Below are 14,715 nucleotides of genomic sequence, written 5' to 3'. Positions count from 1 at the left end.
GCAAAATTACCACTTCCTTAAAACCCTATCTGATCTTCACAACAGTGACATTTTGATAATGATGATGACTCCACTTTCACAAAAGAGAGAACTCATTATTTTTGAGATACATATTTCTACATCAATTTCAGAAAGGAAATGAACCTTACAAACAACTATAATTGGAATGCTGTCCTCTGTTCTCTTAATTCTCATCAACAAAAAAATAAAGGTAACGGAGGAATCACACTGCTAAAATATAAAAGACAGCAACTGTCACTTGCCTGATGTGTATCCTCAAGAGAGTTCTGTGAAACATAACAGAAAGCCAAACATTCAATTATATTTACCAGAGATCACCAACTGCCATCTAAAGTACAACCACCCAAGCAGCCATCTTTCCAAAACAACCCCAACTCCCTCAGCCTGTCTTTGTAGGAGAGGTGCTCCAGCCCTTTGATCATCCTTGTGACCCTCCTCTGGACTAATAGGTCCATGCCCATCTTGTGCTGGGGGTCCCAGAGCTGAACACAGTACTCCATGTGGGGCCACACGAGAGCAGAGCAGAGGGACAGAATCACCTCCCTCGACCTGCTGGCCACGCTTCCTTTGATTCAGCCCAGGATATGGTTGGCTGTCTGGGCTGCAAGCACACATTGACGGCTCATATCAATCTTCTCATCAATCAACACCCCCAGGTCCTGCTCCTCAGGGCTGTTTTTAATCCGTTCTCCACCCAGTCTGTATTTGTGTTTGGGATTGCTCCAGCTCAGGTGCAGGACCTTATGCTTGGCCTTGTTGAACCTGATAAGGTTCGCACAGGCCCACCTCTCAAGCCCGTCCAGGTCCCTCTGGATGGCAACCCTTCCCTCCTGCGAGTTGACCACACCACACAGCTTGGTGTCATCGACAAACTTGCTGAGGGTGCACTCAGTTTCACTGTCCATGTCACTAACAAAGATGTTAAGTAGTGCCAGTCCCAATACCAATCCCTGAGGAACACCACTCCCTACTGATCTCCACCTGGACATCAAGCCATCAACCACAACTCTTCGAGTGTGACCATCCATCCAATTCCTTACTCACCAAGCGGTCCATCCATCGAACTCATGTCTCTCCAATTCAGAGAAAAGGATATCATGGGGGATAGCAACAAATGCTTTGCACAAGTCCAGGCAGATGATGTCAGTTGTTCTTCCCCTATCCAGCAATGCTGTCACCTCATCTAGAAGGCCACCAGGTTTGTCAGGCATGATCTGCCCTTAGTGAAACCATGCTGGCTGTCACCAATCTCCTCCTTACTTTCCATGTGCAAAATCTTAAAAGTGTTTACAGGACTGAAGCAATCCATTCATCACTACAAATTTATCTGAGAAGTGTCTAAATGTTAGGAGCCTGTTTTTTATCTAACCTAATTTCTCAATACCTCAGAAATCTATATTCTTCATCTTCCAAGAGCCAACATATTGCACACTCAGCACCTGACATAGTAGCAGCAGCTGCTACTCGTACACCAGTGATAAGTTTTTCCTTAAGTCATCAGGTCCAGGTACAAAAGTGCCTATTTTGTGACTCCATGTCACACTATGATAAAGGTGTGCACTAATGGCAGCTTTCATGAAGGCAAAACTGCAACGTACACCTGAGTATATCGGGTGCTAGATCTGCATCATCCAGAGACTATGCATCTTGAGAGCACCAGAGTCAGTATCTAAATCTAAATACAACCTTTCAGAAACTAGGGGCTCCTAATTATTCCACTTCAGGATCAAGCAGATATTAACCAGATTTTGTGGTAAGGGAAGCCTTGCCATTTCTAACACCAGCCTCTTTAGATCTTTCTAGACCAAAATGTATTGTAAAATCAGTAAGCAACAGGAATTTGAGGTATTCAGGACATGAGCCTGCTCCCCATGCACACAAAGGTCACTTGCACAATGTAACCACACTGATCCAACCTGTTCTGGAAACGAGTTTAATCTTGCTTGCAATGCAGTCAATTGGTACCTGCACCACCTGCACCACAACAGTTTGTCTGGGGGTTTCTGGACATTTGGAATTCCCAGCAGGACTGACAGGAAAAGGCAAAAAGGGAGCAAACAACCCAAAATGACAATCTATTGCAAAAAGCCATAGCTGTGACAGGACTGGTTTTACTTCACTTTTTCTAGCAACATTTGGAGCCATCATGTTGGTAGGTTACTGCCCATATTCCTCCTTATCTTGATCTTCTCTTTCCCAGTTAATTGCTTAAGCAGCTTTTTCAGGCTAGCTGTGTAAATCAGCTCTCTTTCCCATTTACTAGACTTCACTGTGAGGTACAAACATTTGCTAGCACTTTAGTGAGGAAGATCTATGAAAGCTCACTGGAGCTGCTGAAATTACGTGCCATTAATAGTATTTTACAATAACATAACTTTTTATATATAGCACTGAGGCTAAACATATGGAAATGAAGCACAGCTGTTTCAGTGAGAGACAGCAACTACATCCACTCCATCTCAGCACCGTGGGTAGCCCTACATACTAAACCTAGGAGATCTAGCACCAAAACAGGGATCACAGATTCACAGAATGGCTGAGATTGGACAGGACCTCTGAAGATCATCTAGTCCAATCCCCTTGCCTAGCAGGATCACCTAGATCATGTTGTGCCAGATGGCATCCACGTAGGTTTTGAATATCTCCAGAGAAGGAGACCCCACAACCTCTCTGGGCAACCTGTCCCAGTGCCCTGTCATCCTCACAGCACAGAAGTGCCCCCTCATATTCTGCCAGAACCTCCTGTGCTTCAGTTTGTGCCCGTTGCCTCTCGTCCTGTCACTGGGCACAACTAAAAAGAGACCAGCTCAATCCTCTTGACATCTTCCCCTCAGATATGTATACACATTAATGAGGTGTCCCCTCACTCTTCTCTTTCCCAGGCTAAACAGAACCAGTTCTCTCAGCCTGTCCTTGTATGACAGGTGCTCCGGTCCCCTAATTGTCTTCGTAGCCCTCCTGACTCACTCCCCTAGTTCTATGTCCCTCTGGTACTGGGGAGCCCAGCACTGGACACAGTACTCTAAGGTGTGGCCTCACCGGGGCTGAGCAGAGGGGCAGGATCACCTCCCTTGACCTGCTGGCAACACTCTTCCGATTGCAGCCCGGGATAGCATTGGGCACCTCGGCCACAGGGGCACATTGCTGTCTTGTGGTCACCCCGCTGCCCACCAGGACCCCCAGGCCCCTCTCTGCAGAGCTGCTCTCCAGCAGGTCACCCCCAAACGCGCTGCTCAAGCCAGAAGCACAAGCAGACACGCCAGCTGTTAAGAGCGGGCTGTTGCCATAACTCGTGGACAGGAAAGGGCGTGGTGAAGGTGTGCTGGCTCACGAGTCCTACCCCTTTTAGTGCTGCGTGTGTGCATCACTCCCTTAATTACCCCCTGCCCAGCCACCCTCCCACACACACTTCCTCTTGAGAAACCACCGCTGCGTCTCTGAAGGCAGAACTGAGACAACATGCACACACTTGTGCACGCGTGTACAAACACACACGCGTGTGTCAGCCATATTCAACACCCAGCCCTCTGCCCCTCGCCTCACGGAGGCGAGCAGTAAGGCTCGGCTGTGTGTGGGGAACGAGCCCGGGGCACGTCCCCGCTACCACGAGATGGCGGCGGCGCCACCACAGCCGCGGGGCTGGGAGCGGGCAGGAAGAGGAAGCGGGGCCGGGGCCGGGGCCGGGGCTCCCCCTGCCGGCAGCGTGCGGCGGGGCCGGGGGGCGGAGCGGCGCGGCGGGGGCGGGGGCGGGGGCGCCGCCGCCAGGCCGTGGCCCCGCCGCGGCCGGCCGAGGAGCAGCGGCCGCTGCCGGCGCCGTTCCCCATCCCGCCCCTTTCCCCTGCGCTCCCTCCCCCGCGGCGCGGCCCGGCCCGGCCCGGGACGGCAGGAAGCGGCTCCCATGTCCGCGGTGGCGGCGGCGCGGCGGCTCTGAGCGCCCCCCCCCTTCCCTCCCCGCACCGCCACCGCCACCGCCGGCAGCACCCCGGGGGCGCCCCCTTCCCTGCGCCGCGGACGCGCGGCCGTAGGCGGCTGCCGGGCTCCGGGGAGGCCGCGGCCTAAGGGGGGGGGGTGCGGGAGGGCGCGGGATGCGCCGCGGCGCCGCCGCCGCCGCCGCCGGGGCCTGCGGGGCCTCCGCCCGCCGCCACTGAGGCCCGCGGCCGCCGCGGATGCGGCCTCGTCCCGGCCAGGCCCTCGGCGCCCGGCGCCCCCGCGGAGGGCAGGAGCCGGCGGCGGCCAGGAGCCCCGCGTAGCCCCGGGCCCTGCGCCCCCCTCGGCCTGCCCTGGGCTCTCGTCCCCCCAGGTGCCAGAGGAGGGATGTCCGCTGCCGCCTCCTCCGCTGAGATGATTGAAACCCCCCCGGTGCTCAACTTCGAGGAGATCGACTACAAGGAGATCGAGGTGGAAGAGGTGAGCGAGTGGCGGGCAGCGCGGCCTCGCCCCCCGCCGCGGCCTCGGGCAGGGACCGGCCCCGAGCGGAGCCGGGCGCTCACGGCCGCCCTCCCGGCGCCCTCCCTGCCCCGCTGGGAATCGGGGGGCTCCCCCGGGCCCCCAGCGGAGAACAAAGCGGGCGGGCTGCCGGGGAGCCGCCTGCCGCCAGCCCCCACGCGGGAGCGGGGACGGGAGCGTCTCCCAAGCGCCGTCTGCTCCCCGAAACTTTCGCCTCCCGTCGTGGGATGGGTGGTGAGAGCAGTTGTCAAAGGCTTGCACGGGAGGGAACTGCGAGCTCTGGTGTGCCCCGGGAATCCCTGTTTCAGTGCGTCTCTGCTTTCGCCTCCTCCTGCCACCGGCCTGAGTCGTTGTGTATTTAGTCATCGTACCAGTGTTAACTATCGCCCAAGTTTACAGCTCTGATGGCAGTCAGGACACACATCTATCCTTCTTTATTATTATTATTATTTTATTATTTTTTTTTTGACACACGCTAATGATGTTGCACTCGTGGATCTGTAACACTTATCTGTGACTGGTGCCTGTTACCCAGGAAGTGGCATTCAGTGTAACATAGTTGGAAGCGAGCATTTCTTCCTCACCGGTAGGGAGTTTCACAGTGAGATTACTGCCTTGAATTCTTTGGGTAAAGTACAGAATTTCTTACGGTCTTTTTTGTCTTCCTGGATTTTCCATGAGCTTGCATACTTTACTGAAAAGTTTAGTATGCGTTTACCGCAGCAGTGTTTAAATCACAGACACACACACAAAATATTTCTGCTGGATTTTTCTCCTCTGGTGAGGTCTCTACTGGCATGAAGTTGCTTCATGCAGATCCATACTGAATTTGATCGCACAAGTTCATAGAGGCTGGTCCCAAACAGACATTGAAGACTGCTTTGTGTGTTTATTTGCCAATTACCGTCTATCTCTTTCAGTAATAATTCCCCTTTTGTTCTCAAAGTCCTTATGTGGGAGTAAATTTAGCTTCTTGTAGTAGCTTTTATGGGTATAACAACCATTAAAGTGCTTTGGTCATAATTATCGGACTGGGCTTGCATAGCTTGGGAGGGTTCATAGAACATAAAATCTGTGGTATTTAATAGTACATCAGAATGCTTTTTGCTGTATTCAGGTAGCATCATGGTGCCTTCAGCTTCCACCAAAGCAGGCACTGGAAGCTTTCAGAAGATATTTTCTTCCAAAATGTTGCCTTTTCTTCTTTGTACGATATGGTAACGTTGATGATTTTTTGACTCCATCTAATCTTTCCTCTTCCCTTTATGCATTTAACTGTTGTAAAATGACAGAATTTTATGGTGTTTGGGAATTTAAAATATTTTTGCGTTTGATAATGTACTGACATTTTTGCAACACTTGCTAATGGACAGGGATCAAATCGCATTCTTCAGGAGAAGTGGCTTTCCTCACCCACAGAAGAAAATAAAGTTCGTAGGAATTTAATCATCATAAAAAGGTGCCCAGTGATGGCTCATAAAAGTGAGTAGCACATACACTCCGCACACAGCACTTTGAATGAAAAAAACACTATACAAATTTTTTATCCTCACAGCACCCTTGGGAAGACTGTCAGCAAGGACCGTATTGCCTTTTTGCACGTAGAAAATGTGGACTTGCAAAGCAAGTAATTGGCGTACCTAGAATTTGTCATTCTAAAGCTTAATGTCCAGAGCATGGCTGTGTCGTACGTGCCTGCCTAGCACCTGCAGATACAGGAATGTATGCACAAAAATGTAGGTAGAGATAATGCCTAAGCACTAATTTGGGCCTTATTTAGTGTGATGGCTGTGTTGTCCCCAAAGTAGTATCTGTGTTGGAGATGACAAATCTCATGTAATATGAGCAAGGAAGCTTTGATGAATTGTCCTCTTCATGAGGAAAGCTGATGACAGCTGTTGTAGCATTTTGAGTTATGCTTTATGTACCTGTTCTACCCGATATTATTATTAGGCAATGGGGCTACCATAGTGCTGAACAGTCTAAATGTCATTGTGCAGTAAGAGAATTAAGATCTACCTTACGATAAAACAGGTGAATTAGGAACCATGCTTAGACCTAGCTTTCCTCAACTGTGGTTGTTAACCTCTTATTCGTGGTACAGTTTCAGAGCAGATAGACAACTTTGCAATCATAAAACATACCCTATTGCTGAAAGTTGTCTGTGCTCACTGCAGATCCAGAAGTTTTCAAGCATTTTGAATTGGCTGTAAGGTTTCAAAATGGTCAAGTTTTAATGGTAAACTTCAGATGTTTCAAAATGGAGTGTCAACAGATCTGCAGTGGAAACTCAAATGAATGCTTGTATAATCATAGCTTTGCTGTTGTATTATCAAGGCTGTCTTGTCAGCAGATAGCAGTTCCACGCTGCCACTGGTTTATTAATAGATATTGAAGTTCTGGAATACTTGCAGGCACTGAGTCCTTGCTAATAAATGTGAGATCTATAAGTGCACTTTCATTTAGGTTTAGCCGAACTCTGCTGGAGGATATCAAGAATATACCATGTTTTGTTTTAGTTACCGTGTATGTGGCTGTATTGTGCAGCTATCCTGCACTGTTACTTCCTGTAAGTCAAGCATATCTCCAACTTCAGGCTGCCTTTTCATTTTTTAAAGTGCGTGGACTGAAGTAAAATGTGGAGATAATTATGAATGAGTTGGAGTCAAGTCAAGATTGATGTGACAAGGGGAGTGTGTTCAAAACTAGAAGGGGAAAAGCGACTTAAAATTTGGGTTCAACAGAAACGTTCCCTACTTTACCATGCCTAATTTTGACCGTGTGACTGCCTTTTCAAGTTTTCATGTACTGGACCAACAAATCACTAGAAACCAGATAAGTAAAACTAAGAAACCAGATAAGTAATACTTAAGAATTTATCTGAAAATTTAATGTAATTGAAATCAGCCCTTCTCCATCATGTAACTCGAGAACAGTCCCATACATGACCAAAGCGCAGACCTCTTCATCACATGATGTGTGTGTGCGCCTTAGATTGCACAGCCAAGAGATGCACGTCTGGTCTTGTATGCTGGGGCCCTGCCCAGTCGCTGCTTGATGTAGGCAGGTTGAAAACCACTGCCTCATTTGCCAAGTTGCAAGTTCCAAGTGTCAGAGTGTGTAATTTACTTGAAAACTGTTGTTTAACACTCTCCTTATGTACTGTGATATACGTTGAAGTTTGTACTCAGCAATCTGTTTGAACAGCAGTGAATTCTAAGGGGATTTCGGGGAATGTTTTCTTTAAGATGAATAAGTAAGCTTTCTAAATATTTATTTCAGGAAAAACCTACTTAAGGTGCCAGCAACTAAGGAGATTCAATTTTTAGTCGGTTCACCTACGTTAGATGTTTTTGAAGCAGTTGAATAATTTCATCAACTCTGTGAGAAGTGTGCTGAAATTTATGTATGTGTTCCTTGAAGTTATGGAGCAGAGAAGTTCAGAGGCAAATATATGAGGAATTCAGTGAGATAAATGTGTTTTGCTCTTTGCTTTTCTTTAGAGTAAACTTTAAATGAAATGCGGTGACCACTTATGTCCCTTGCACTACAAGACAACACTGGATTGTGTAAACATCTGCTGAACATGGAATTGTTGCTACCTCTGTGTAAGACTTCATCTTTTTTAGATGCAGTCCTCCATGGATTGTGTCTATAGTTGTAGAATACCTGTTCTGAAAATCTGTGCAGGTAGAAAGAGTGTTGACAAGAACTGCACTGAGATCTGAATTATACATTTGGTGTATATCTGAATAATATTCTGACCTGGGTACAAAAGGCTTGGTTCTAAGGAGCTAGGGGTGGTAATTGGGAATCCATCTGAAGTTAGGCATGTCTGCAACTTCTCAGCCTTTTTCAGAAAGCAAGCCTCTAAGGTACAGTCCTGGGCATCCAGAAGCAAAGACAAAAACTGAGTAGATGGTGAAAGCATAAGCATGAATTTCTATGATTTAGTCTAGGTACATTTATGATTTAATTGAAATCATCGTTTAAATTTTGTTTAGTTATACTGGTGGAAGATTCTCTTAATTCATCTACATGAAAAACTAGCTGAAGTGTAGAGTGTGAATTTATAGCAGTAGTTACACAACATCAATTTCATGTGGATGAAATTTAGCTTGCAGTAAAACGTTCGCAAATCAGTAACAGTCTAGTTAAACCATTAATGTAAGACTTTACATCTATTTCAACATGTAGAAATATGTTCGATCAATCAATTTGCGTCCCCTAAAATATACTGATATTTCCCTCTCATAAGAACGCCTGGGAAAGAAACCTCGCAGGCTCTTGGATGCCAGTGGTGAAAACAAGACACGTATTTATGAGATAATAACCAAGTTCCATGTCTGATGTGGCAGCTAAGGTCACAAGTGATTGACAGTGTAACTGCTACCAGAAATAGGGGAGGGGGAAGGCCTTTCCCAGCAGAATAAAAACTGAAATAATAAAACAAACTTAGTGTGACCTTTATGTATCCCAGCTGGTGGATTCCAGTAGCGCTTTACCAACTGTAGGATGATTATTTGTTTTTCAAAGACCAATAGTTTTAGACTGTGCCAGGCCAGCAAGCCAAACTCATATTGGAGCCCCTTACCTTGAGTGCCTCGTTATCCAGCAATTTGTGTCTAAACCTAGAAAGAACCTCCTGTCTGGGCTGCTGTAATGGAACAAACTGATACATACAAGAACATCAGACAAATCTTTTGTTAATATGGTTAAATTACTGTTAATTAAAATGAGTTCAGTTCTTGAGACAGCCTTGTAAAAGGCTATCAGTATGTAAAAAGTTGGAATGAAAATATAACCTGAGAAACTGTTATCTCTGCTTGAGATGCACACATTTCTTAGAATGAGTGAGCTATCTGCACGCAGAGAGTTTCATGTTTGGAGAGGAGAGAAAAAAAAAAAAAGTCTGGAAACACCCCGATCTAGTGGGTGGCATCCGTGCTATGACAGGGGGCTTGGAGTTAGATCATCTTTAAGGTCCCTTCTAACCCAAGCCATTCTGTGATTTTGTGATAATATTCAGAACAGGTATGATAGTACTTTGGTACTCCATAAGCATGTTCTGCACAAGTTGAAAAGAAATTGAAAGATTTCTTTTAACAGAACTAAGTAATAGTGCAGTGTTGTCCAACTCAAGAAGGTAATGCCTGGAACAAGGACTGCCTGTATCACTTTGTAGCAAAGAGAAGTTAGGTGTGTTTATTAAGAATAAAATTATTTTTTAATCAATGATTTTTCATTAATAAATCTTTTATTTTTCTTACGACATTTTGTATAAATTAAAGTGAAGTTAAAACTAGATATGAAATCTAGGTGCTAGTGGGATTGCTTATGTTCTTTTTAGGGTTTGGATGGAGTTTTTTTCACTGCAGTATAAATCCTGGAAAGGGCAAGCAACATTTAGAATTGGGTTGAGCACTAGTACAGATAAACTTAACCAGTCAAAGACTTCTACTGTAAGAATTGGCAGATCTGAACTCCTTCCTAAAAGTTCTGCCAGCACATTGGCCACAGTCATTTGTGGCATGGGGCCGATTTGCTTCAACCTACTTAATAAAGCATAGCAAATGCAGGGGAACTAAAGCTGGAATTTGAGGCTGGAATGATAGAAAATTTAGGGGTATATTTAAGGGGCTCTAAACTGTTGTTCATGGCTTCTGTTGGCACTTTTTTTTTTAATGCGTGTCTTTCCCATATGTTTTATGGGCAGATGGGTGAAAAACTAAAAATATTAGTGTGCTTTATTGGTACGGCTGCAACTCTGGTAGATAAAGAGAAGTTAACATATTAAAAATGTTTCTGTTTTCACAAAACACTGTCAAACTTGGTTTTGCCCTCCATCGTGCATTGTGTCTGAAGCTAAAAAGATCCATAAGTTTCACTGGACCTTTCATTTCTGGATACGCCAGCAACAAAAGGGACAAACGTACTAAAGATAATTTAGAGACTGCTGTCTGTTTGGAAGCACAGGTTTGGTTTTGTTAATTTTGAAGTGCTTGTCTTTCTTCCTATAATCATAAACAAAAATGTCATGTAGATACTGCAAATTGTGAAGACAATTCTCATACTACATATGCTACCCAGGGAGCTATTGTGTTTTATTGCTGCCTTGAATATCCAGCAAAGCCTTTTTAGAAAGAAAAGCACTACGTTTACAACATGCAGAGCTAAATGGCATGAAGTTTTCATGGATAGGGATAAAAACTATTTCTGTATCTTTATATTTTTGAGTAAACAGAGGACCTCTGCAGCTGATACAAAATCGAAACTTTGGAAGGATTAATTTCAACATTTGATAGGGGAATAGTATGCCCCTATAGTATAAAAGATATATATATAGGATGCTTTTTTCTTGTTTTACTGGGAAGGGGTAGGGGGACCACTGTTCACGTCCCTTAGGACAAAATACATCCTTAACAGCTTAACATATCTGCAGTCTCTTATTTCCTGCATGATTTCTAGTCTACATACTTATCAGTCAGTATAGTCTACATACTTACCAGTCAGTGTCATGTATCTTTGTTTATGTACAGCATTTGATACTATTTGTACACAGGGGCAGAGGTAATGTTTGTTCCACGGATCTTGTATGGTTCATATTCTTTAAATAAGATTCTAAATACATTATCTGGAAAACATGCAAGTGGCGCTCTCTTTCACAATGTTGTTTTATCACACGGTAAAATGTAACTTTACTGGTATGGCTTTTGTAGGCAGAGGAATACATTCATACATAGTTTTAACCTATAAAGCTCTTCAAGCATTTCTGCCAGTTTAAAATATGTTAGTGTCACGTTTTGTCAAGAATCACATACTCAGTGATTCTTGACAAATTCTTTCTATTATGTGGGATAGCAGAAGCAGCAGCGTTCTACACTTCTAAACCTCTCATCTGCCCTGTATTTCCCTTTTCTTCTTATAAGATATTTAAAGGGCCAAGGCCTTTTACCAAAAGAATGTGTTTATTTTTAGATCATTTTCCAAACATACACAGTGCTACAGATCAACTGCTGTTTATTGATTTGTTGTGTCAATAATTCCATTAACTGTGCTTCATATAATTCAGAATATGCGCTACTGCCCAAACATATGGTGTGGCACCAATAGCAGGGGACAAGAAGGAATGAGCATGAAGAAACTAAAGTTCAGGCAGCGCTTCCCTTCCGTGCTATTAAGTTACTTAGTTCCAGTACACGGTGTTGAAGGAAACTTTACTTAGTGCATTTGTTACGCTGTTCTGACAAATTCCAAGACTTGCTCCTAGAATGAATAAGTTTGGCAAAAACTGAGAAGGAAGAAAATGAAATGGAAGTGGGTTCCACCACTAGGTCCGTTGTGTTTATTATAAAGAATGTTTTTTGCAATGAACAGGATACTTCTTCCAGATTAAGTAGGAAATACATAAGGGAATACCATATGCACTTGGTATACAACTTTAAGGTTGTATCCAATCCATCACTGCTCCTGACGGTTGCTCCTTCATATGTTGTCCTGGAGGCTGAGCTGCTTTAATGTAGAATTGAATCTTCTCTGTTTTCCCTGTCTCCCAGGTAAATATTTGTTTTGTTCATGTTCTCCCCTCGAGTTCAAGCCTCTGCACAAGTAAGCAGAAAGCCACTGATAAATTGTTATGGAACCTTGGCTGCATAGTCATTTATCAAACTCTTTTCACCAGCCATAAAATTTATGTATCTGACGATCTCTCACAGCCTTCCATTATGTAATTAAGATTTAGATTGCTTGGTAAATTTTTTATTTATTTTTTTTAACAGTCTTTGGCAATACTTCCTGAAGTGCATCTAATTCTTAGTATTTACTAATGGATTCTTGGTGGTAAACCAAAAAGTCATGGATTTATCTTCGGGGCACAGCATGGAGTTGTATTGGCTTACGTGCTGATTTTGACTTTGTTAAATCAAATGCAAGGGACACTTGGGCTTTTTTTCTTTGTTACATATATAATTTTATCTTTATATGCTTAATGAAAAAATGTTTTTAAAATACATATAGTTTATATTACACAAATGCAGTAGCAAAATTGAAACTCTAATATATACATAATATATTTGTACCTGATTTATGAGAAACTGTTTGTTTTGTCTCACATTACTGGATTAATTGGAACGGAGCCATAGTCAAAAAGCATGAAGGGTATGAGTACATTTAGCAAAGGAGCCTCACTCTGCCTTCTACCATAAGGTCAATTGTCTCCTGCTAGGACAAATCATTCTATGCACAGTTCCCTTCCCCTAGGCCAGGAGGAGAGTTCTTCCCAGTTACTTGATCAATTTAGGTTTATTTGTGTTGTAGAGGAGCAGCAGACCTGGAACTGAATCACTGCAGCCAGTGCAGCTCATCCTGCATGAGTTGTTCTGTGGCATCCTTCTCTATTTAATGGTGTCTCCTTAGCATTTCTGGGATGTAAGGAGGCTGCTAAGTTGAACGTGCTTAATAGTGTGTGCACGGTAGATCCTTTCTACGTGCATAGTAAGTAAATCAGCACTTCTGCAAAGTGCAGACTTACAGTGCACCCACAGATTGAGACTTTCTGTAAGCTGTAAGTCTGGTTGTGCAGTGTGAGGGGTGGGTAGAGGCATGGCAATGGACAGCTCTCTTGTGCTGGTAGAAGGTGGGGGCCTGCCGACATCAAGAATTTGGGCATTGCTATTCAAAATGTGGTCGAAGTGAGGAGATACCAGGAAAGACTTTGGACCTCTAGGTCTTCAGGTGGCTCAGTTTCCCGTTTGTACATTTGTAGCTCGATTATCATTCATATGGCTCTGAGTTTTCAAATTTGCCTGTGGACTGCAAGAAAAGAGTCGATGTCTGTTAGAGAAGAGCCGTGGCCCTACACTAGCTGGAGAAAGGGGGTACAAGCAACAGGTCCCCTTCGTGTGGAGCAGAACGTGGCACCTTGTGGAGCTGCTGTGGCAGTCTTGTGGTGGGCTCGGTCTATGAGCCACCATTGTGGCGGGTGAGGGTGAGAAGCCAGGGCATCCTGGAAGGCAAAGTGTGTGCTGTAAAGTGGAACAGAAAATATTTCTTAGTGTGTATTAAGGAAAGCAGAAAGTGAAAATGTCATTGATCACCGTTCCTGGGCAGCTGGCTCTTATAGATGTACATGACCTTTCAAAAAGATCTTGGGTACTTCCCCTTTCCTCATCTTTCTTAATGCAGAAATCTTGCTTGTTTTTTTTTGCTTTTTTTTTGTTTTTTTTTTTTTTTGTTTTGTTTTTTTTTTTTGGTTGTTGTTGTTTGTTTGTTTTTTTGTTTTGTTTTGTTTTTGTTTTTTGTTTTTTGTTGTTGTTGTTGTTGTTTTTTTCTTCCTCAGGTTGGGCCTTTGCTTGCAGACTTTCTGATTTAAGCATGAAAATGTAGCAGGTCTTGATCTACGTACCTGCAGCTTTATCCACCCCTGCTCTCAGGGGAAATCAGCCTCTGTTTATTTGTGTTATGAAAGCGTGTAGCGCACACCTCACCAGAGCATGGTTTATGTGCACGACAGTCAGGTCGCTGTGACACAGAGCCTGGCAGGTACCATCTTTGCGTTGTTTCAGCACTGGGGATGTGCAGTTACTCACTGAACTCCTTCAAACTCCTTTTTTTTTTTTTTTTTATTTCTTTTTTGTAAGAAACCATCTAGTTAAGGAGTGAATTCACTACCAAGCCTATAAGAATCAGTGTGATGTTAATAACGTGAATGCAATACCATGTTTGAACATTTTGTGGGTCCTTTAATTATGTGGCATCTCTATATTTTAATTTTGAATATTCCTTTAGTTGTTGTTTCCAAAGGCTCTCTTCCCTCTTTGGTTGGGTAATGTCATAAATAAAAAAAGAATCTCTAGCAAAGAGTGAAGGTAATTTTGGGAAGTGTGTTTTTTTCGATCCAAAAGAGTAACTGTGTGTATGCGTTACCCATTTCAGGAAGACTAAAATTAAACTGCAATAATAAACTGTTGTTACAAGCTCATTTGTAAATGCTTCCACTCCACCCTCTGGTTCCTCTGCCCACTCCCGTTCACTTCTGTTCTCCTTCACCCCTCAAAAAATCATTCATTGGATTAGAAGCGTCTGCCTTGTTTCTCTAGATGCGTACAGAACTTGCGAATTAAGGGCTAGTAACGTGAGCAGAGAATACTGTTAAAACCATCAGCAAAGGAAGGCTGCTACAGCCAAATACAAAATTAGAGACCGACATACTAAGCCCACTGTCCCTTTCTTCTTTCCTTATGCTTCCCA

At 44.1% G+C, this 14,715-nt stretch overlaps 1 protein-coding gene across 4 annotated transcripts in view; it reads left to right on the top strand.

Moving 5' to 3' along the window:
- Nucleotides 1-3,796: 3,796 nt before the first annotated feature.
- MAP3K7 (mitogen-activated protein kinase kinase kinase 7) overlaps nucleotides 3,797-14,715 on the top strand; it is a 51,108-nt gene continuing 40,189 nt past the window's right edge. For 3 of the 4 annotated variants that reach the window (XM_082757400.1, XM_082757399.1, XM_082757398.1), the window contains exon 1: nucleotides 3,797-4,428. In XM_082757400.1, coding sequence (XP_082613526.1) covers nucleotides 4,336-4,428 — 93 coding nt within the window. In that variant the 5' untranslated portion in view covers nucleotides 3,797-4,335. The remainder of the gene's footprint in view (nucleotides 4,429-14,715) is intronic. The other variant, XM_082757401.1, reaches the window with a different exon arrangement.

This window comes from Aythya marila (assembly GCF_965140915.1).
Source record: "Aythya marila genome assembly, chromosome: 3".
NCBI lineage: Eukaryota > Metazoa > Chordata > Aves > Anseriformes > Anatidae > Aythya > Aythya marila.
This window is presented reverse-complemented; position numbering and strand designations above follow the sequence as displayed.